Source organism: Schistocerca serialis, chromosome 2 (genome assembly GCF_023864345.2).
Source record: "Schistocerca serialis cubense isolate TAMUIC-IGC-003099 chromosome 2, iqSchSeri2.2, whole genome shotgun sequence".
Taxonomy (NCBI): domain Eukaryota; kingdom Metazoa; phylum Arthropoda; class Insecta; order Orthoptera; family Acrididae; genus Schistocerca; species Schistocerca serialis.
This window is the reverse complement of record NC_064639.1, coordinates 158,024,679-158,049,653: the sequence shown is the minus strand read 5'-3', so window position 1 is coordinate 158,049,653 and position 24,975 is coordinate 158,024,679. Positions and strand designations below refer to the sequence as shown.

Here is a 24,975-nt window from a genome sequence, read left to right as displayed (position 1 = left end):
TCCAGCAACTTTCACATGCTACGTCATGTGACGTAGCATGTGGAAGATGCTGGATTTGGACGGGCTACTCCTGTCCATTCAGAACCATCTTCAGATCTGATATTTCAGTTACAGGAGTAGCCCGTCCAAATCCAGCAACTTTCACATGCTACGTCATGTGACGTAGCATGTGGAAGATGCTGGATTTGGACGGGCTACTCCTGTAACTGAAATATCAGATCTGAAGATGGTTCTGAATGGACCGAAATCGGTCATATGAATAAAAAATTTGCAATCAAGACGGATTTTAAGTAACATTGTCCAACTATTTAGCGGCTAGTGGTAGTTTCACTGTCCTTCTACCTCTTTCCGTAGATGCTCAAGACAGTAGCACGATAACAATCAAGCAGCATCGCCGTTTTCGAGAAAATCGTTCAGAGGCTCTGGGTAATAATACTCTGCCCGTTTTCTAAGTCGCCTATCTCAATCGATTACCCCATTTGCAGCCCATATCTTCGCTGGGTGTTCCCCCGTCCGGGTCTGGTCCGCTTACATACTTTTGTTGTCACGTACCCGCAGAGCCACCAGGCAGCATATAATGTCGCGGTGGGCAGTGGTCACAATGTATTGGCATTTCAATATATGTTTATGTTGAGGGTCAACTGTCAGTCCTTGCACAAAGCGTCGATTCTCTGCAGGTCTTCGCTATAATTTTTTAGTGTTGCGTCTTCTCCTTGTACAATAGTACCACCCGCGAAAAGCTTCATGGAACTTCCGATGTTGTCTACTATTTTTTAAGGTAATGGACCTATAACGCTTCCTTGGGGTACCCCTGAAGTCAGTTTTACATCTGAAGACTTAACTGAGAATAACTTGTCTTCTGTTTGCTAGAAACTATTCAGTGCAATAACACAACTGACCTGATATTCCATACACACGCGTTTTGTTCATTAGACGGCAGTGCGGAACTGTATCGAATGTCTTCCGAAAGTCAAGGAACACGGCATCCATCTGAGACCTGATATCTACCGCCTTTTGCTTATCTTGGAGGAACAGAGCGAGGTGGATTTCAGACGCCCAGTGTCTTAGGGACGCATTTTGAGACGGCGGAGATTTTAGGTCCCAATAAATATCTTAATACCCGAGCTACAACTGACCGATGTCAGAGGCATATGACTAAAGATTGTGCATGTGTTTGATAATCCTTCCTCAAAACAGAAATGATCTGTACTTTTTTCCAGACATCAGGAACACTTCTCTCCTGCAAACAACTACAAAAATATGGTTCAAATGGCTCTGAGCGCTATGGGACTTAACATCTGAGGTCATCAGTCCCCTAGAGTTAGAACTACTTAAACCTAACTAACGTAAGGATATCACACACATCCATGCCCGAGGCAGGATTCGAACCTGCAACCGCAGCGGTCACGCAGTTCCAGGTTGAAGCGCCTAGAACCGCTCGGCCACAACGGTCGGCAAAAACCTACAGTACACTGCTGTTAGAAACAGGGAATGTTCTTTCACACATTCTCTGTAGAATCGTTTCGGTATCCTATCAGGTGCAATGTTGGGTCATTTCAATTTATTTTCTATCTCATGGCTTCTTATTTCATTATCATTCATTCTGCCGTTCACGCGACGAGTTGAAGGAAGTACTACAGTGCGATATTCCTCTGTGCAACAGTTTTGAAAAAAGGCTTTTAGTATTTCGGCCTTTCATGTGTCGTCCTCTGTATCAAAGCCATTATGATTGCCGAGTGTCTGCAAAAATGGTTTAGGTTAGCTTACTGATTTGTCACAACGCTAAAACTTCTCAGGGTTTTCTGTCAAGTCGGTAGACAGAATTTCGCTTTCGAATACGCTGAAAGCTACACGCATAGCTCCCAATGCGCTGTTTTCTGTTTCCTTTGGTATTTGTTTCTCCGTGAGGCTACGTTTAAATTTGCAGTGAAGCTTTCTTTGACTTCGTAGCAGCTTCCTAATACGGCTGGTGAAGAACAACAGGTTTTTTTTTTCTTCCCACACAACTCTGCTCGGCTCATAGCTGTGAAGCGTATTGTATGAGGGCGTGCTTAAATGTAAAGCATCCGAATTGTTTTTGCGAAAACTCTTAAAGCTTTTTAAATAAAACACACATTATTAGCATTCTACATCTTTACTCTTCATGTTTACAGATTTATTTCCTAACTTAGTTACCCTGGTGACGAATATATTCCTCGAAAGGAGAGAGCCGCCCTGGGTGGCCGAGCGGTTCTAGGCGCTACAGTGTGGAACCGTGCGACCGCTACAGTCGCACGTTCGAATCCTGCCTCGGGCATGGATGTGTGTGATGTCCTTATGTTAGTTTGGTTTAAGTAGTTCTAAGTTCTAGGGGACTGATGACCTCAGAAGTTAAGTCCCACAGTGCTCAGAGCCATTTGAACTATTTGAAAGGAGAGACCAGTTTGTTGATACCACCACTAAAGAAATTTTTACTTTGTTGACGGAACCCCAACCTCACCATTACTTGCACCGCATCAACATTGTCAAACTGAAGCCCTCGATGGTGTTCGCTTGCTTGGGAAACAGATGAAACTCTGATGGGGCTAAGTCGAGACTGTATGGAGGATGATCGATGACAGTGAACCAAAGGCGTCCTATTGTTACAGATGTCGCGACCCTCGTGTGCTGTTTTCCATTGTCATACTCAACGAGAGGGCGCTCCAAGCGTGGACGGAGCCTTCGAATTAGAACTTCAATTACAGGACATGTTTCTCATACACCGCCATGTTACACACTACAATTCGGAGCCGTCTCGCAATAGAGGGTTGCAGATATCTAGACATGACGAATAAAGATGTAGAACTTTAATAACGTTTGTTTTATTTAAAAAGCTTTAAGAGTTTTCACAAAAGAAATTCAGAAGCATTAATTGTCAGCATGTCTTCGTACAACGCTGTTGAATATGCCTACATCTACATCTACATCTACATGGTTACTATTCAGTTCACATTTAAGCGCCTGGAGAGGGTTCATCGAACCATTTTCATACTACTTCTCTACCATTCCACCGTCGAATGGCGCGTGGGACAAAGGAACACCTAAATCTTTCCGTTCGAGCTCTGATTTCTCTTATTTTATTATGATGATCATTTCCCCCTACGTAGGTGGGTGTAAACAAAATATTTTTTTTTCATTCGGAAGAGAAAGTTGTTGATCGAAATTTCGTAAATAGATATCGCTGCAAAGAACACCACCTCTGTTTCAGTGACTGCCACCCCAATTTGCGTATCATATCAATGACACTCTCACCCCTATTGGGCGATAACACGAAACGAGGTACCCTTCTTTGCACTTTTTCGATGTCCTCCGTCAATCCTATCTGGTAAGGATCCCACACCGCGCAGCAATATTCCAGTAGAGGACGGACAAGTGTAATGTAGGCTGTCTCTTTAGTAGATTTGTCCCATCTTCTAAGTGTTCTGCCAACAAAGCGCAGTCTATGTTTCGCCTTCCCAACAATATTATCTATGTGGTCTTTCCAATTTAAGTTGTTCGTAATTGTAATTCCTAGGCATTTAGTCAAATTGACAGCCCTTAGATTTGTGCGATTTATCGTATATCCAAAATTTATCGGATTTCATTTAGTAACCATTTGGATGACCTCGTGTTTTTCTTTGTTTAGTGCCAGTTGCCACTTTTCGTACCATACAGAAATTCTCTCTAGATCATTTTGTAATTGGAATTGATCGTCTCATGATTTTACTAGACGGTAAATTACAGCGTCATCTGCAAACAATCGAAGGGAGCTGCTCAGATTATCACCTAGATCATTTATGTAAATCAGGAACAGCAGAGGGCCTATGACACTACCTCGCGGAACGCCAGATATCATTTCTGTTCTACTCCATGATTTAGCATTTATCACTACGAACTGTGATCTCTCTGAGAGGAAATCACGAATCCAATCACACAACTGAGACGATACCCCGTATGCTCGCAATCTGAGTAATAGTCGATTGTGAGGAACGGTATGAAAAGCCTTCCGGTAATATAGGAATATGGAATCGATCTGAGATCCCTAGTCGACAGCACTCATTACTTCGTGGGAATAAAGAGCTTTCTGCCGCGCGGGATTGGACGAGCGGTCTGAGGAACTGCAGTCATGGACTGCGCAGCTGATCCCGGCGGAGGTTCGAGTCCTCCCTCGGACATGCGTGTGTGTGTTTGTCCTTAGGATAATTTAGGTTACGTCGTGTGTAAGCTTAGGGACTGATGACCTTAGCAGTTAAGTTCCATAATATTTTTCGCACATTTGAACATTTTTTGAAAGAGCTATCTGTGCTGCACAGTAAACGGTATTTGCTGAATCCGTGTTGGTTTTGCATCAATAAGTTTTTTTCTTCAAGGTGAATCATAATGTTCGAGTACAGTATATGCTCCAAAATCCTACTGCAAATTTAGGTCAGTGATATGGGTCTGTAATTCAATGGGTTACTCCTATTTCCTTTCTTGACCTGTCCTACTTTCCAGTTTTAATGAACAGGTGTATATGATTACCAATAAAGGCGATAGTGTGTCTGCATACTCTGATAGGAACCTGGTTGGTATACTATCTCAACCGGAAGACTTGCCTCTCTTAAGTGATTTGAGTTGTTTCGCAACACCTAAGATATCCACTTTTATGTCACTCATGCTATGAGCTGTTCTGGTTTCGAATTCTGGAATATTTACTTCTTCTTTCGTGAAGGAATTACTGAAAACTGTATTTAGTAAATCCGCTTTAGTGCACCATCATCGGTAACATTTCCGTCGCTATCGCGCGGTGACGGTATTGACTGTTTTTTGCCACTGGTGTACTTTACATACGACCAGAATCTCTTTGGGTTTCCTACCATATTTTGAGACAATGTTTCATTGTGGAAACTATTAAAAGCATCTCACATTGACGTCCGCACTAAATTTCGAGCTTCCGTGAAACTTAGCCAGTCTTGGGCATTTTGCGTTCTTCTGAATTTGGCATGCTTCCGCAACAGTGTTCTGACGTGTTTTGTGTACCACGATGGATCAGTCCCATCTCTTATTAACTTGTGTGGTATGGATCCACCTATTGCTGTCGATACTGTATCTTTGAATTTGAGCCGTATCTGGTCTGCACTTACATAATTAGCTTGGAAAGAATGGAGACTCTCTCTTAGGAAGGCATCAAGCGAATTTTTATCTGCTGTTTTAAATAGATATATTTTGTGTTTATTTTTAGTGGTTTTGGTTGATATGGTTTTGAGCCTCCTTGTGTTCCCTAATCCCTGTTTCCGTCATGACGCTCTCTATTAGATCAGGATTATTTGTGGCTAAGAGGTCAAGCGTGTTTTCACAACCATTTACAATTCGTGTGGGCTCATGAAGTAATTGTTCAATGTAATTCTCAGAGAAACTCAACGCTGTTAGTGCTCGAGATGATTGCTTCGTGCTGGCCTTTCAGTTAACCTGAAATCTGTTTCTTGTCACTCCTCCTAAGCTGGAGGTTCTTCCTGCCTTTCTTTATATTAATATTTACAGCCATATTCAGTGATGCCGTAACGGCGTTGTGATCACTGATTTTCTGTTGCACTCTGAGTACCAGCAGATCTGAGATCTTCTTCACTTTTGTATTGACATCTTACTACTTTCCACAGCTCCACATAGCTCCTGTATCAGCGGAGGTAGTTACGTAGCTGTGCAGTTTCTGTGAAACCGGACGCCGTAATTGCGCTCTGGTGAATGTGGGGGAGTAGGCGGGTATTTGGCCTGCTACGGGTATAAAAGCTCACTGCTGCCTCGGAAGAGTATCAGTCATTGCTCGCTCTCAGCACAACACACAAGCAGCAATGAGGATCCTGGTGAGTACCGACAGTAAATACTTGCTACAATAGAGCCTCTTCATTCGAGTCTAGTGTAGATGCGTTTATGCACCTAAGTATGTGATACACATTCAATAGAAACATCGAGCGAACGCAAAGGAAGACACATAAGTCTTATCAAGGTTTGTTGGGTTGAACCTCAAGAAAGACATTTTTGGCATTAGACAACGTCTTCCGTAAAACTAATTAAGGATTACAATGCCAATATTTTGAACCATATGCAGCACTCCTCCACGAAGCGAAGAAACAGGTCAAGGTTTCTTTGAGAAGGAGAGATCACGGCAAAAAATACCGAGAAAGCTGAACTATAAAACATTCGAAGCAAGAAGCCTAATGGGCAACGGAAACACAATTCGAAAAATACTGAACTGTCAGTCACGCGAAGCAATAGGCCTAATGGCCAACGGAAACACAATTCCAAGAACACCTCTTCAGACACCCATTTACAAATTAGAATTTAACACAAATTTGACGTCAAGGTTACAAGAACGGCATACTTGCTATGACTGTAACGATGGAGGAAAAGACTGACCATGGGTTTTTCCGGCAACCATCCCAGTAATTGTCTGATCTAATTTACGGAAACCACGGAAAACTTCAGATGGGGTGGTACAGCTTATTCTTTTCACGAATACAAATTCTCGAAACCATTGCACCACCTCGCTTGATTAATTTAGGTACAATCCGAATGCTTCAGATACGGCCCCGATTATCGCTGGAGATCGACTTGGACTAATAAAAAAAATGTAGACGAGAATAATAAACTGCTAGTCTTCCCCGAAGCCTTCACGGAGCGGAAAGAAATGATTAAAATGTGACGCAGCTGACCTGGAACATATTTACAGTTACGGAGTCAGAGATACATATTGTGTCTAGAAATGAGAATGTAATGTTCCTATACTTACCATGTCAATGCTACCTGTAGATTAAGTACTGAATGTGAATATCATATATTCTAATTTCGTTCGTCAGTTACGTAGTAAGGAATTATTTCGATAGGTTATTCATGGCTCACTTTCATTAATACATAAAATTTATGCTTTAATTTCCCTGCTTACAGACGGTATAAAAATATTTACTTTATTGGCTTTACATATATCACCTAAGGTGCGCTGATTTATTGCGAAATAATTTTGAGTTTTGCAAACGTCACAATCCTGTATTTTTTGTCGTAGCTTTTGAAACTTGTAAACTGGTTACACATACATTCATCGTCTTTAGCAAAAGTTTCTTTTCAGTGAGTTAAGTATTATTCCTCCCACCGCATGCTGGACATTAATTATTTGAACATGGAAGAAACCACTTAGATACAGCAGGGCTGCTCCATTGTAGCAGGAAATCTGGTTCCAATTACTCTCCAAAACCGTTGCCCTGTAAAAGAGCTTAACTAAGTCATTTAAACTGTGAAAACCAGTGTAACAGTAGTTTTCTGTTTCCTAAAAAAAGAGTCAATTTTCTATATCATCACATAATGAAGCATCATTTTCTCTTTACCCTTCCATATCTTTTAGCACAAGAAACGTGCACTGTTTCTTTAAATCTTTGTCATAAGTATAAGTAGTATCCAGCAAAATGCAAAATGTCGAAATATCATATACTCTCTTCGAAAAGTTGGTAACATTCTGGATATCTGTGTTATGTAACATCGACCTAAGGTTTCTAATGATGCAGCTATATGAATGGGCGAGTAATCTTGCTCTATAAGTAAAATTCGAGCATTTTCTGTGTAGTCTACATCAGAGCAGTTGCGACTATTGTAAATAGAAGTATGTACTTTTCTTTCTGACATTTCAGAAGTCTTGCGAACAACAGTGAATGATATAATAGTGACATTTTACTGCAGCAACAGTTGCGAAATGTCATAATGTGAAATTAAAGGCTAACGGTCCAGTTATTTCACCTAGTCCAAACGCAGTTGCACAATGTTTACTCCGCACTGGAACTCACAGTTCCATGCCGTCAGGTTTCAACATAATTCATACGAAAATATACCGTTGAAATATTACTAAGCATCATATCACAGGGTCAGAGTACGCCGTCGCACCAAACGATCCCAGTTGCTACGTCCAATCTGTGTATCAGTACGCAAAACAAGTCGTGAGTTGAAAAAGTACAACAAACTATTCCTAAATACAATTCACATGCATGAAAATTTTATCTGTTAAAATTTCTTCATTTCAGATAAAATCTGATATCATAATGCTACGTAGACTTTTACGACTAGAGTATATTTCTGTTGAAACTTACAGGATCAGAAGCTTCAGACGTCTTCTGAAGTAAAAACGCAACTGCTATTTTACTTTCAAAGATGTCTCCCGCAGTCACAGACGAAACGCCAGAGAATAGTTCTATATCAGATTGTTGCAATAGTTCGTAGCGTTTTTTCGTTAGTTTAATAAACACAGCGGATACAAATAACAGAGTCTTCAATAATACAGTATATTCTCCTTCATTGCTTACAACAGTCTGCTAGCACTGGGTAACATTTCTATTTCGCGACTGTAGTAATCACGTGGTTTTAAAGCGAAAAACTCGTCGACGAATGTTCGCAGCGTATTTTCATCAGGAAAGGACGTTTATTGAAGGCTGTTCAATAGAGAGCGGAACAGCTGAAAATCTGAGGACGCAAGATCAGGTGAATGCGATGGATGCGGAACGACTTTCAAATCCAACTGCTGTTAGTCTGGCAGAATGCGGGCTGGCGTTATCGTAGAGTGGCAACATTTCACGAAGTCTTCCTAGTCATTATTATTGGATTGCTTCTGCAAGACGTCTCAGTTGTTGACAACAAACGTTAGCAGTGATGGTTACACCTCGGGGAAGCAATTCGTAGTACATTACACCAGATAAATATCATTATCTTTTATGTATGCGCACAGGATTTTGTATGGGGAGTTGCTGCTTTGTTTGGACCTCCAAATGACAGAACGATAATATGTAAATTAGCAGCAGCGAACTACAAATAAAAAGTGACAATCGATAAATAAACCCATAGTAACCAGAATACCAACATCCGACCGATAGATCTGTACCCACAGATTGGAAAATTGCGCAGGTCGCACCAGTGTTTAAGAAGGGTGGTAGGATTAATCCATCGAACTACAGACCTATATCATTGACGTCGGTTTGCAGTAGGGTTTTGGAGCATATACTGTATTCAAACATTATGAATCACCTCGAAGGGAACGATCTATTGATACGTAATCAGCATGGTTTCAGAAAATATCGTTCTTGTGCAACGCAGCTGGCTCTTTATTCGCACGAAGTAATGGCCGTCATCGACAGGGGATCTCAAGTTGATTCCGTAATTCTAGATTTCCGGAAAGCTTTTGACACCGTTCCTCACAAGCGACTTCTAAACAAGCAGCGGGCCTATGGGGTATCGTCTCAGTTGTGCGACTGGATTCGTGATTTCCTGTCAGGAAGGTCGCAGTTCGTAGTAATAGACGGCAAATCATCGAGTAAAACTGAAGTGATATCAGGTGTTCCCCAGGGAAGCGTCCTGGGACCTCTGCTGTCCCTGATCTATAAATGACCTGGGTGACAATCTGAGCAGTTCTCTTAGGTTGTTCGCAGATGATGCTGTAATTTACCGTCTAGTAAGGTCATCCGAAGACCAGTATCAGTTGCAAAGCGATTTAGAAAAGATTGCTGTATGGTGTGGCAGGTGGCAGTTGACGCTAAATAACGAAAAGTGTGAGGTGATCCACATGAGTTCCAAAAGAAATCCGTTGGAATTCGATTATTCGATAAATAGTACAATTCTCAAGGCTGTCAATTCAACTAAGTACCTGGGTGTTAAAATTACGAACAACTTCAGTTGGAAAGACCACATAGATAATATTGTGGGGAAGGCGAGCCAAAGGTTGCGTTTCATAGGCAGGACACTTAGAAGATGCAACAAGTCCACTAAAGACACAGCTTACACTACACTCGTTCGTCCTCTGTTAGAATATTGCTGCGCGGTGGGGGATCCTTACCAGGTGGGATTGACGGAGGACATCGAAAGGGTGCAAAGAAGGACAGCTCGTTTTGTATTATCACGTAGTAAGGGAGAGAGTGTGGCAGATATGATACGCGAATTGGGATGGAAGTCACTAAAGCAAAGACGTTTTTCGTTGCGGCGAGATATACTTACGAAATTTCAGTCACTAACTTTCTCCTCCGAATGCGAAAATATTTTGTTGAGCCCAACCTACATAGGTGGGAATGATCATCAAAATGAAATAAGAGAAATCACAGCTCGAACAGAAAGGTTTAGGTGTTCGTTATTCCCGCGCGCTATTCGGGAGTGGAATGGTAGAGAGATAGTATGATTGTGGTTCGACGAACCCTTTGCCAAGCACTGAAATGTGAACTGAATAGTAACCATGTAGATGTAGATGTAGATGTAGGCATATTCAACAGCGTATGTGAATTGCGGAGTAGTCATGTAGATGTAGATGTAGATCTAAAACAGAAGTCCATGAAATTATGCACCAACCTCATACATCGGCCACAACCGTTATGACCTGAAGTTTTAACCAAAAGAAATCAGGTATACTGCATAATCCTCTGGTCTGTATTGCAATACACATTTACTTAGATATACGTCGTAATTTCAACATTCTAAGTTTAATTTTCATAGTTTCACTGGAAACGTAATTGCTTCCACCATAATTCTTTGAGTAACAGCTGATTTTCTGCTATAGAAACAACTGCTGCACACAAAACTGTTAACACATAAGAGTGAATGCGAAATTTCTGTAGTGTGTCAACATGCAACATAACAAATCAGTATTCACAGCTCTATTACCTATCTGATAGTTTGATTACAAACGTCTGATTCTCAACAGGTGTGCATGTTTCTGTGTGGTCTGGCCCTGTCCGTCCTAGCCGAGGAGGAGCAGCCGGTGAAGGAGAAGCGAGGACTCTCCGGTTCGCTGGGTGGATATAGTGGCGGCTATGGTCTGGGAGGTGGCTTCAGTGGCGGCTATGGAGGCGGCTATGGTGGCGGCTATGGAGGCGGCTATGGAGGCGGCTATGGAGGTGGCTATGGAGGTGGACTCGGAGGCGGCATTGCAGGCGGCATCGGGGCTGGAATTGGAGGGGGACAACCACAGATCACTGTCAACAGAATCCCTGTCCGGGTCCCAGTCCCTGTGGAGAGAATCGTTCGAGTGCCAGTGAAGGTCCCATTCACAGTAACTGTGGACCGGCCTGTCCCTGTGCAGGTACCACAGCCGTACCCCGTCCCTGTAGACAACCCTGTGCCCGTCCCCGTCAAGGTCCCCACCCCAGTGTCCGTCCCAGTTCCTCAGCCCTACGTCGTTAAGCGTCCAGTGCCCTACGTCGTCAGCGCTGGCCACGGCGGTATCGGAGGAGGCATTGGTGGTGGTCTTGGAGGAGGCTATAGTGGCGGCCTTGCTGGAGGATACGGTGGAGCTTCCAGCGGCTTCGGTGGACTTGGAGGCTATGGAAAGTACGGCCACTGAAATCTGCAGCCAAACACAACAACTTGACCCATACACGCCACCAGTATCCGAAAAAATGGAATGTAAAATCTTTTAAAAAAATTAATTATTTAGAATATAATCTTTTCACTTCTTCTTCATTTTCCTAACACTGAGAAAGTATACTTTGATCTCCTCACCTCACAGAAAATGACGGAAAGCAAGTTATGTTACTATTCTACCTCATATTCAGGGCAAAACAATACTAATTTCATTCTCTATGATGTGATGTTTGTCGTCGGAGAAAAAAAATGTATTTTACACTTTTTGTTACTGCAAAATATGCAGATTTAGCTTCTACTTATTGGATGAAGATGTCACAAAAATGACTTGCATAAACTGAAATCATTTTGGGAGAACCTCATATGATGTGATCTTTCTGGTGTTGTGGAATAAAGACTTGAAATGAAACTATGTGCGTATACTTATACATGTGCTTCTTACAGATCTTCTTCTTCTTTAGGTTTTTGAGTTGTAATTTCTCGCTTTGTTGATGAGTCTGTTTGATTTATATCCCACTGGAGAATGCCTCATTACCTGTCAATTGTGACAGTTATGTCAGTATTACATATGAGCATCACTGACACTAATATCGCAGTATCAAGAAGTACCATCACAAACACATCCACGTCAGTGTAAGACTCGAAGCCAATACACTATGACCTCTGAGAGCTGACCAGCATAGCCAATTAGTCTGGCTGTTAGCCAAAGTACTAAAATTCAATGTCAGCGTACCTTTAGTGTTTCAACGTTAATTCTGAGAATAAAACCTTTAAGATACACTAGTATGAAATATCTAATCACAATGATTGTTTGTGTACTTGGTTTCTTAATTTGTTTTGCAATAGCTGTTCACATTTCATTCAGTGAAATCTATACTTACAAACAAAAAATAATAATAAATTAACACACTCCCCAAACCTGATTCCCAGTTTGACAGTTAGTTACAGGTTTCATAGAGCACCTTTCTCGATGAACAGTAATGTCATGGAACATGTTAGTTCACAACGTATTAACATAATTAGTTTGGTATGTCTGGTTACTCGTTGTTTACAAATGAGTTCACATTATAGAATAGAATATTTAGTTTAAGGAAATGTCATTGTGTAGATTAGCTAAGACGTCAGAGAATAGTTTCCATTGTACGAGTGAGGACCATAGAGGGCAAAAACTGTAGGAAAACACAGACTTTGCACTATATCAGACAAATAATTGTGGACGTTTAGCGTAAGTGCAACTCTGCCTTGATGAGATTGGCGGCGAAGAGGAAGTCGTGTTGGATCACATCAAACCAAATGTAATGTTAATGACTCAAATAAAAAAAGCTTGTTTGCAAATAACAATTCTATGGGATGGAATATATTGTGCAGAATGAACTACATAACCTACTTCAAATTTCGTTTTTCTATTATATGAATGGCCAAGCTGTGTTCTGGACAAAACCAAGACGAGATTGTAAAAAAAAAGAAGCCTCAATAACGTGTGTTTTGTATCACGTGATCAATGTGGGACAGGTGGATAAGGGTCTAGGTGAAGGGAACTGTCCCATTCCCACTAACGACCTCTTGAACAGACACCTGATGCTCATGATGGGTACAAACAGAACTGCCACATCAGTTACCCACACTCAGGAGTTTAGGGCTGTGGCGACTTATGTTTCTGAATCAGCAAATACAGTTCGACACCGCCTGCACTGCGGTGCAACTACGTCAGCTCCTATTACTGAGGCTGCCCCAAATGTTTATCACAGGTTTCTGGAGCACCAAGAGTGCAATGGATGTCGAACTTGGTAGGACGAATCTCATGTCGTCGTCGAAACCTATTCCTGCATATAGTCACACAATGGCAATATTTGCTTCTGATACCTATGCAAAGCACATCTGTCTATAATTATGTGACAATAATTTCAATTTATTAACACAAACTTAGCAAGAAACCACTCAATACTATGGGATTAAAGTTGCAGTTTAATGCCAATGATGCCTAGCTAAGTTTCAGTGAGGACACAACGGCCACCCAAATTGGGCAGCCCGTAGTATAACCGCCGGAATTTATTGCTTCAGTACTTCAACACTTCAATACTTCAATACTACAAATAATGATCACGGGCACGCCTAAAACCTGACGTCGTGTTGTAAGGAAAACTTGCATAAACACATGATGGGAGTACTTTATTTTCGTGTGCACAATTTTGGAACTGAAATTAGACAAAAAAATTTTGTTCCTGTGATAACTGGAAGACGGATGTAGATATTGTCAATGATTCAGTATCCTCCAGCAATGCATTTATATAATAAGAGTTTAACATGTCAATAGCAAAAAATTCTTACACACATTCACGTTTACTACATTATTAATCACGCGTAATAATACTGTAAACAGTCTTAAATGGGTTTTGCAGCTAGTAACATTGTGTGAAGTCACAGAATGATTTTTAAATATTAAATATCGTCAGGAATAATTCTTGTAGCGAAACAAAGTAAACTTTAGTACTGTTATGTGAAGTAGGGATCAGTTAATTGAATTGGGTTAACAGTACACTATTCATCCATTCATTGATCACAAAACTAAGTAGCATCCTACAAGTATAATATTGATTTGTTCTAAAAAAATTCATTCATTAAATTGATTTAAATCGGATAGCATTCTTCCTGTACAAATTTTAATAGCATGAAAAGGAAGGGTAAGAGAATAATGCTTTTAATTTAGCACCATATTCAATATGGTAATACAAAGGACAACAAGCTGGTGCAAGCAAATTAATAACTATATTTAGTCCAAGAGCATCAAAAAATTACCATGCAACCGATTAAAACCTCTTAAGAGCAGTAAGAAGATAAATAAAATTAAAATGAAGCTTTCCTTTTCGCGAACCAAGATGCTTGCCATCTGAATACTGTTATTAGATACAACATGATACTCGAACCACAGTCGATCAACCCAAACATGAACAAGAAATATCTCAGAAACTAATATGAAACAAATCAGTATTACAAACAGAGAAAACCATGTCTTCTATTAGCTACAGGGACTACTACAGGTCTGCATCTGTGCAACAATACCGTTAATTGTACTGCACAAAATGTAGCATCCAAAATGTCCACTGACCACATACACTCGTTGAAGAGCTGTAAAATTCTACAGCAAACATTACTGTAGGCCACCAGTACAATACATTCATTTTTAACACACTATGAACACACTGCATGTAGGTTGTCGCAAATAATGCCAGACATAGTATCCATCGGATTACAGTACCCATTCACATCAGAATGTTGCTTGCCACAGTTACTTATGCACTCATTATGGCTACTATGTAACTGTGTTTCTGACCTAAACAGAACATAGACACTTTATCAGTAAATCCATAACCTACAGGTTGCAACGCCTCAAGGCCTCTCAGCTCAGTAACCTCACACTAACTCCATGTATGCAGATCGCCACATATCAACACCTCCTGGCCTAGCTGCCAGGCAACTGCCTCTGCCCTTGTAGCTCTTCGAAATAGTGCCACACTCAGCACGTACTTCCTCCCTCCCCCCCCCCCTCCTCCCTCCTAAACCGGCAACCTGCTATGGAGAATCAGACTAGCACTTAGAACCTGGGTTAATCTCAGAGAGGTGAAACCTAATTTCCTTCCACGTAACTAGATCACTGAACAAACAAATGAAGGAGGTATAACCTTTTAACCTCCAACGGAACCTTAAATCTGGGCAATAATTTCTTCCTCGCCCTCACAGAATTCCTAACAAAAACCTTGTACCAACTCACTTTGTGTTTGGTCACCACATTACAGTGTTTGGCTACCCTCTTGTGTGTATGCTGAATATTCCTTTTAGCCGACCCCCATTGTGCAACCATCTGTTGAACATCTCTCTTTTGAAGGAAGAGGTCATCAATAGACCGAAATCGCACAGCACAGTCGCTGTACAGTAGCCCAAAAGCAAGGTGATTACTTTCATGAGGAATGGTGTTAAATACCATCGTTAATCATCCACTTTGGTTCCATCGTTAACCATCCACTTTGGCTACTACTCTGACAGGCTATTGGGGCTGTCTAAGTGTTATATGAATGTGCTCTGCATGAGATGGATTAAGGTATCAAGGTTGATGTTATTACACGACGCACTCCCATGCCCAGCCAAAATTTATTGAACGTATGTGCAGTAAATGGAGTCGCATTATCAGTTACTATAGATTGAAGAGGTCCAGAGGTACCGAAAATGCCCTGTAAACTTTGGATCACTACTTAAGTCGTCACCAAAAGTGTAGGCAGTAATCAGACGAAGTCTGATTTTCTCACGTGTCTTATACACTGCTAAATGTGCTCCCACAAGAGATTCATACAGCTACAGAACCAGATCCTTGGGCACAACTTTCTTAAAGTGATTATTCCTGCATGATGTACAGCATACTACTTTCTACTCTCAAAATAGAATTTCGTATTTTCACCTTTCTGAACCCTCTACTCGAAAGATGCATGTACATAATTTTATAGGTAATTTTCTTGTTTGTGGATGTCTTACGACACGCATGTAATATCTGATCGTTTAGTTACGCGCGCACAGACGCATCAGAAATGCTGCCCTCCACGGAGGCTATTTAGGTCATACTTTTAGGCAAAGATGCGCCAGTGTTGATCACGGGCAGGGGAAGTAGGAGTTGTAGTGCGGTGTTATGGCAGTTAGCTTGTACAGGAAGAACGCAGAATATGCTCTTGAGAACTATTTTATTGATCTGATGGAAGGTATTATTATTATTATTATTATTATTACAAAAGGAGCATTATCATTATTCATTGAGATGGGTATACTAAGATTCACGCTGTTCTGAGAAGAATGGGATTTAAGTTAACAAACATATGTTACTTGATTACGGCAGCATTTAGTTACGCATTGTTGGTTCAATACAGACACACAAAGCAGGAATTTCTTGCTGTTTTTGTAAATTCTATCACAATTATTGCTAAAGGATCTGAAAAGAAGAAAAGAATTTAATCATTAGCACGATGACTTTTGTGTTAGAGTAAATTTTCATGTTGAGCTACGATTTCGTATTTCTCGTCTTGGTTTCACGTAACTGTAATTTGTAACGAAATATTATGTTCTTATTGGTTGCCAGCTCTTCAATGGTGAAATTTTGTAAATGGAATTGTGTCAAGAGATTCTTGGGGGGGGTGGCGACAGGAATGACATCCGACCACCCTCTGACATTAACATCGCTAAATCCATAGTAACATGGCCGACCCCGCGTTGAATTGTGACAACGGCCCAATGTAGATGAATTAACAATGTTGCATATAATTACTCTCATTAAAGTTCAAAGTTATTTTTTTTGTAACAGACAGTGTTTGAAACGTCCCCTTTGAATAATTTATACATGACTGTGCTTAAACTGACATACAATATTTTTAGCGCAACGCAATCCTACTTTCAAAAATCCCTACAAAAGAATGGCCCTGACTAACATTAACCTATACGTTTCACAAATCACTTACCTCACAAAAATCTTGGTTACTCGAACTACTGCAATACAGCGAGCACCACTACTGCCAGCTAAATAAAAGATTCAAACTACGGAAGGCACTAACTACTGATAGGGATAGTTAGCAAATGAAAGATATTAATAGAGAACAAACAATGTACTTACCTTAATATCATAAAAAGTCATAATATATATAGGAGTTCATAACATCCATTCTTACAAATATCAAAACTCCGCCATTTCTCTCTCCACATCCACCACTACTGGCGGCTCACCTCCAACTGCACAACGCTACGCGCTGTTAACATCCAGCTGCCCAACACTACAATGGCATATATTCCAACAACAATGCAAACCAGCCACAGACTGCACACAGCACATACAGTGATTTTCATTCAGAGCGCTACGTAACGTTGCCAATAAAAAAAAACATAAACAGCCTACTTACATGTTGATTCAGACAGATCATATTTCATTTAGATTCACGCAGTCAGCTTTGGTTCTCATTCTCGCTGACAGATTTAGTTCTTGAGAGTAAACTATTTCTTTCCTATTAATGGAATTTTTCGGTATGTAATAGCTTACATTCAGAAAGAGACTGTAAATTCAGGAAGAGGCAATTCAAAACCAAAGCGAACAGGTGCACATTCACATAATCTGTGTTCTCTTTTTTATTTAGTTAGTTAACTTTCATCCTCAGTTTCATTAATGCTTTCGTCTTGATCATGGAACTCCCTAATATAATGAAATAGGTGCTGAATCTGAGTCAAAATCGAAGTCACCATTGGACCTGAACAACAGTCCTGCACTAGCCTATCGTCTCCTGGGTTATTCTCACTACATTCAAACCTACGACTTCATGCCAAAATAACTGCCAGAGGTTCCAAATCAGAGTACCTTTTTCCACTCCATTTAATTGCCTCGATTCATAGGCTTTGTGTTAATATTCCCTTCTTGCTGTTGCAGCGGGACCAACTACCCCTAAAAATGCTTGGTTTAATGCCAAAACTGAGACTTCTTGGGATGATCCAAAAGAAATTTACGTCATTTTTTGCTCATGACGTCAGCAAAGAGGCACGTATGAAAAGTAAATTTATTCTGGCGCATATCAAGTCATTGTCATTAATAAATAATTGCTAACGAAAGTTGCCTTTTGTCAATAGACATTACGAGGCGTCTACTGGTAATAAATATTATCTTTTATTAATTTTACAATGCCAGGAAACGTTGATAGTTATAAATAAATGAATAGCTTTGGCATAATCGAAGATTTACGATCTTATACGAATTATATCTATTTTAAGCTGAAGTTGCAGACTGTGCGCCATAGTCGGGAGTCGTCGATGGAATGGCTTTCGATATAGTCATGGAGTAGACCATGCTCTCGTACCGTTAATAGTTAGCTTATAATCAGTGTGAACAAGTTCATTTTAGGCTGTTTCTTAAATAAACGCACCATAATGGCAGCCAGTGAAAATTTATTTGCACAAAAATACTTCTTCCCGCTTCATTACGTGAAACATACACAGCACTTTCAGAATGCGGCGGCCCTGCTTCAGCTCTGCAAGGGGAGCACCTCCACATGACAGGTAGGAAGAATTTCTAGGCGCGGCTTACTAAATAAGTCAGAGGACGGACTGGCCTAATTATCGAAAAACTCGGGTGGGAAAGCGTGGCCACTTGTACTGTACGGCCCTTATACCGCTACCTATGGACTCACCGATTAAACTGAGACATTTCTGGAGGTTTAGTACGAATGGGGGTTCTTGCATCTCTCATCCCTGGCGGGAAATGTATCTCGCAAATCTGGATAGATTACAGTGGATCCTTTTACCACGTCTTCGCAATTTGGACAATTTGTGGTGGATGCCTCTTGCACTTGGCATCTTGTGACTGAAATACGTCTGAACAGAAATAACTTGTGACGGAAAAAACTGATTATTGCAAATTTATGGCCAAATAGGAAGTGCAATTTCGATGAAAAAGAAGCGGGAAGTAAACAATAAATGTTATAAGTGATTGAAATGTGTAACATTAAAACCGTGTGAGTCAGGTAATGTAGGAAGTGTGTCACGTAAAGTGATAAGTCTCACATAGCGAAAAATACAATTCGCGTCACTGGAGTACGAACATTTCGCGAGTGAAGAGTAGTGAACGATCGTGGAGAAGAGATCGTAGAAGAAGAAAGAAGACAGCGACGTCCAACATAGTAAGCAAGCCGCGTAACCGGAGTAAACAACGCGACGCAATGGCACTGCGTTGATAGCAACTCAGCTCAAAACAGCAGCTGAGCAGGAGTGTGCTGGAGGCGCTCTAACTCGGGTACGGAGTTCGATGCACTGTGAGTCAAAGGAGCATTACTGCACCCTGTAAAATATATAATTTTAAAAGTAGGTTAAAGTGACAGAATAGTGTTGTATGTAGTCAGTGTTAGAAGTACTAAAAGTAAAATGAGCGTACCAAATATTAGCGAGAATGTGGCTTAAAAGACCTCTGACTTATCAGAAACGCATGATTTATTTCCGCTGTAGTCAGGATAAATGACATTCTAGGCAACGAGCGGCAGGAAGTCCTATTAAATGCTTTAGATACCACAGAAAATGCTGCTGAGTCAGAGACTCAGACAATGGTTAAGAAAAATATGACGACAGAAAATGAACGTAACAGAATTAATGGTTCAGGCTTTAATATGCAAGCCGTGTTTTCAGTTATGATGAGTAAACTAGAGAAAGTGCAGAGAAACTAAACCAAAAACTGGAAACTACTAACAAAAAAACAAAAGAAACTGACAGTGAAACTAACAAGAAAGTACAAGAAAATAACCGATAACACAAAGTAACTAATAAGACAATAGAGGAAAGTGCTAAAGATACTAAAGAAGAAAAAAAATTACGAAAGAAATTAATAAGAACACACATGATAAGTTAGATAAATTTATTATAGGAATTAAGCAAAATTTCAGAGTGGTAGACGAAAAAACTGAGAATATAATCAAAGAACAGCGGGCAGTGGCTCAAAATTATGAAAAAAAGTGTCACTGCTGGGGAAGTAGCCGTAGTAAATCACAGTAAATTTATTAAATAGTTACAACACAGTGTTAAAATTTTAGACCAAAATTGTCTTAGAGAGACTGAAGAATATAATGCGTTGATCTCCAAATTGATGACCGTGCAGCTTCTCTAGAACAAATGATAGAGAAGCTGCACGGTCATCAACGGTATCTATTCATTCGAGAACAGTTACTATGTTCATATATGGTTGAAGGCTACCCGGCCATTGACCTTCGACTTTGCTAATGAGCACAGGTTACCCAAACTCTTGCGGGAATCGTCACCTTAGTGGCGCGAGTAATGAGTAGATGGGCAAATATCTATTAGGAACATTACGTACGTAGATTGTGGACAGTTGGGAATGTGGGTCTCACGGGAAGCGTAGCCGGTACGGTAGCTCAGCGTGTTCGGTCAGAGAGCCGGTTGGCCTCTGTAATAATAATAAAAAAATTTAAAAAAACTGAGTGTAAGGATCAACAGACGAACTTGAACGGATGTCATGTGTCGTCCGCAACGACCAAACACAACAATCAATAACGACCAAAATGAAAAAAAGAATAAAGAAAAAAGAAAAAGTCTGCCATGTAAGCAGGAGATCCCGGGTTCGAGTCCCGGTCGGGGCACACATATGCAGCTGTCCCCATCGCGGTATATCAACAACACCTCTTGGGAGCTGAGGGTTTCAATTAATTATCATTTAATAAATATTTGCTAACAAATGTTGCCTTTTGCTACTCGGATATTAGGAGAAGTTTACAGGTAATAAATGTTATCTTTCAGTAATTTTACAACGGCAGGAAACGTTGATATTAATAAATAAATGAATGACTTTGGCGTAACCCAAGACGCACGATCTTATACGAACCATACCGACTGCATGCTCAGGTTACAGATTTTGCGCCAAAGTCGGCAGTCGTCGACAGAATGCCTTCCCATTAAGTCATACATTAGACCAAGGTCTCGTACCGTTAAAATTTAGCTTACAATTAGTGCGAACAAGTTAATTTTACGGTGTGTCTTAAAAAAAAACACCATAATGGTATCCCATGTAAAAATTATTTGGGCAAAAAACTTCTTCCCGCTTCATTGCGTAAAACATAGACAGCAGGAGGAGCAGCTTAATTTTCTCAAAACTCGAGTGGGAAAGCATGGTCAGTGGTACGCCCCTTTTACCACCATTTACGGACTCACCGGCTAAACTGAGACATTTCTGGACGTTTAGTACGAGTGGGATTTCTTGCAAGATGAATCCTCCAAGTTTCTACTAGCTTGGTATGCTTTTTTATAAAAGTTTTACCCATCTAAGTCTCTATGCTCCCACATTCTTCCTCTTACTACGCAGTTATCTCTCCGTTAATCCACAACTTCAGTTGCCTGTATTTGCCGTATCACCTCATATAACTGAGCCAATGTCTTAGAGCTACAACAGAATACTGCTTTCTGTCTACTCTCGGGATTCAGCCCACTAAAATATAACTTACATCCTGCTCTTCAGTTTACATCAATTCCAAGGTCGTTACACTCCTTTCAACTCGCTCTTCACTATTAACTATTCGTCAGTGCTCGGATTCTACCTTTATGACGACAGATTAACTCTTGTAAAGCTCTGAGCGAAATAAACCAACAAATTCTAACCCAGATTTGTTGCCATGTACTATTTTCCAGTATGCCCCGCAATACTTTTTCACACAGATGATCCTTCACCTTAACGGCGATAATGTTAAAGCATCTACATCACTCATTTCAAAGACATACTCTATACTGAAACCCCATAGGCTCGATTAAGAGGTCAACTGAATTAAAAGATAAATGAGAACATTCACATCCTGGAACGGATTCTCCAACATAGGAAACATAGTGTCAAGGATCATTCACCGCGACGCACTGTCGAAAACTCTCTGATCAACTTTACCAAACTCACTCAGTTTTTTATTACTGGCTTGGAACCCCTACATTAACAACGTTATAGATCTCCAAACACTGTTCCATATCGTTTAGCTCAATCATTCTGCCCCCATAATGTTTAAAAGGGTCCGGCCACCTCCATACGTACAACCGTCCTCGTCTTGCAGGAGCTGAAACATTTCTTCAAGTCAGGCAAAAACTGCAGCGGCAGCCAAACTTACCTCACTGGGCGCTGTAAATTGTTGAACCACTGATGAATTTCTATTTTGGCATGCTTGTTCAACCAGCTCACAGGCAGTACCTTTAGGTTCTTGCTTTCGTCACTATAATTCACAAATTACCTCGCCATGTCTCAGGAAGCCGGATGCTTTACATCGCCAGGCAATCTGCAAAATATCAATAGCCTAAGCTACAGTAATTCCGTAGAAAAAACTATTGCCCTCTCAATCAACCGTGCTCTGCTGCCATATGTTGCGTGAAGTAGCGCACTTAGATAGAAAGGTGGAATCCATTGACTGAGTTCGGGTTAATCGTGAAACACTTATTCATTTATCGATAACATAAGTAAGCAGCTTCCTAGAATTATGAATTAAAGCGTAACAATAACAAGATAAATACAGTTAAGAACCAAGCTTCCCCTTTGTAGGAAGCTAGAAGTTTGGCATATACTGCTGTCACATACACTTGTTCAAGGTCTGTAATAACACATCAGACATAAAACACTGTGGACCATCAGATTAATACAGTCAATTGTTAACACAGTCAGTCGAAACAATGCACATAGGTAGTTATTAGATATGCCGATTAGAGTATCCCACAGATTACAGTAGCCTGCCTGTCCAAAATTGAATGTTACTTGCCACGATCAATTCTGCGCATATTGTGCCCATAACATGACTCCATGTGTCTGACATACAAGGAACATAGACACACTATCAGCAAATCCATAACCCACAGGCTGCAGCGCATCAAGACTGCTCAGCTCCGCAAGGACACAAGAACTCCGTGCATGGGGACGGCCACATATCCGCAAGCCCGCTCTCAACTCGGAAACTACGGCCGAGAAATCGCGTCTGTCCACGCAGTTCATGGCCAACCTAGAAGATTAAGTCAAAATAGGGTCACACCTCGGAGCAGTGCCTAATAACATTGCTGAAGCCAGTTTGTATTCCCATTTCAAAATAATAAATTACGAGGCCTGTTCAGAAAGTAAGCTCCGATTGATTGCCAAATTGAAACCACAGTGAACATCAGAAATGTTTTACTTGTAACAATTAGCTACACCTTTCAGCTACTTCTCTACGTAGTCGCCGTTCTGACTTAGACTTTTGTCATAGCGTTGTACCAACTTTTCAATAGCCTCATCATAGAAGGCAGCCGCCAGTGCTTTCCGCCAATTCTCCACGCTGGCCTACACCTCGTTGTCTGTGTCAAAATGTTTTCTTCAAAGACAGCGGTTCATGTGACCAGAGATGAAACTCAGGGGGAGACAATTGCGGACTGTATTGTGGGTAATCTAACATTTCCATTTGAAAACGATGCAGGAGCATCTTCATTGCCCCTGCAGAATGCGGCTGAGAATTGTCGTTAGCACGACAGTTATGTAATGTTAGCTGCATAGCTTCAGGAGAAATTTCACACCAGGCCCTCATACTTGGCGGCAGACACTATTTTCTAGACATCTTTACGCACTCACTGCGAGCTCAGAAATGAGAAGAGCGACGTGATGCTGACTGGGGTTATACTAGAGACACTACCCAACACATCTGTGCAAAGCTTTATCGGATTTTCATAGTCGTTTCCATTTCGCGACCGATCGGAGCTTACTTTCTGAACGCCCCTCGTATATTGTTTATTATCATGGGTTAAAAATTATTTAAACGGCAACTTTGTCGAAACCACTCTTAACCCTGACGAAAGTAAGAATTCAAAGTAATCATTGAGAGCTACGCTTTACAAAGTTTGGTGGCATACTTATTGCTGTATGCACATTGTTGTAGCGGATATAATGACTTTAGTGGTTGACTGGTATTTTTCACTTTCTCTTTCAGCGTCTCTGTGGCGGGTTTATGACTGATAACACGTTGTGATAGACGTCTCCCTTCGTTATCACAATACATCGCCTCCTCACTATAGCGTTTCTTTTTAAATCAGAAGCTAAAATTTGGCACAGAATTAGTTTCTTTTTATGAGTGCGCGATGTGTAAATGTCAAGACTTTGAATACGGTGCATATTTTTAACTTAGAAACCTGGAGGGCTAGATGTACGCAAGCTATTTTTTGTCCACTTTTTTTCGTGTGTCGCTTCCTTGCTCACTCATCTTTCTCTGTCTAATTGTTACAGAGGCAGTATGTAACAATACCAGAGAAGGAAAGTTGCTACTCACTATATAGCGGAGATGCTGAGTCGCGATAAGCACAAAAAAAAAGATTCACACAATTAAAGCTTTCGGTCATTAAGGCCTTTGTCAGCAGTAGACACACATACACTCACACACGCACACACACACACATACTCACATAAACGCAACTTGCACACACATCTGCAGTCTCAGAGAGCTGAGACCACACTGCACTGGCCGAAAGCTTTAATTGTGTGAATCTTTTTATTGTGCCTATCGCGACTCAACATCTCCTCTATATGGTGAGTAGCAACTTTCCTTCTCTGGTATTGTTACATTCCATCCCGGATCTTCCATTGCTTGATTTTTGCCAGTGGCAATATGTAAGTTATTCTACTGTCACTTACGAAATAATAACTTGAAAATTGCTTCGCGGCGTTTTATTTCTTTATGTCCGGTGACATACCTTATTTGAATTCATATTTCCTTTATGAAGTATTTTACTTATATTGATAGAGGCTGTTTTCTTCAAAAGGTTGTTCACTGATAAAATGATCCGAGCTTTATTTGTCCTCTTTCGTTAAACTTTCTCTTATCAGAGAAAGAACCTATCTTCGTCAATGTAGGAATCCGATTATCTTAATTCCTTCGTTATTTTAGTGCAAGAATTTTATTAAATTTTCACTTCGAGCGTTCCTAAGGAATGATGGCAAACGACCAAAACATGTTGTTATGAGACGTAATACTTTTTATTTTTCACCGATGAGAAACACTGATGATATTTCTTTTTTTATATTACGACAGGTTACTCATAAAAAGGGTAAATGCCGAGTATACAACACAA

The 24,975-nt window shown here is 40.6% G+C and overlaps 1 protein-coding gene across 1 annotated transcript in view; it reads left to right on the top strand.

Annotated features, from left to right (window-relative positions):
- LOC126455819 (uncharacterized) overlaps positions 1-24,975 on the top strand; it is a 268,692-nt gene that overhangs the window by 113,069 nt on the left and 130,648 nt on the right. Inside the window, exon 3 of the mRNA XM_050091579.1 lies at positions 10,875-10,886. Coding sequence (XP_049947536.1) covers positions 10,875-10,886 — 12 coding nt within the window. The remainder of the gene's footprint in view (positions 1-10,874; positions 10,887-24,975) is intronic.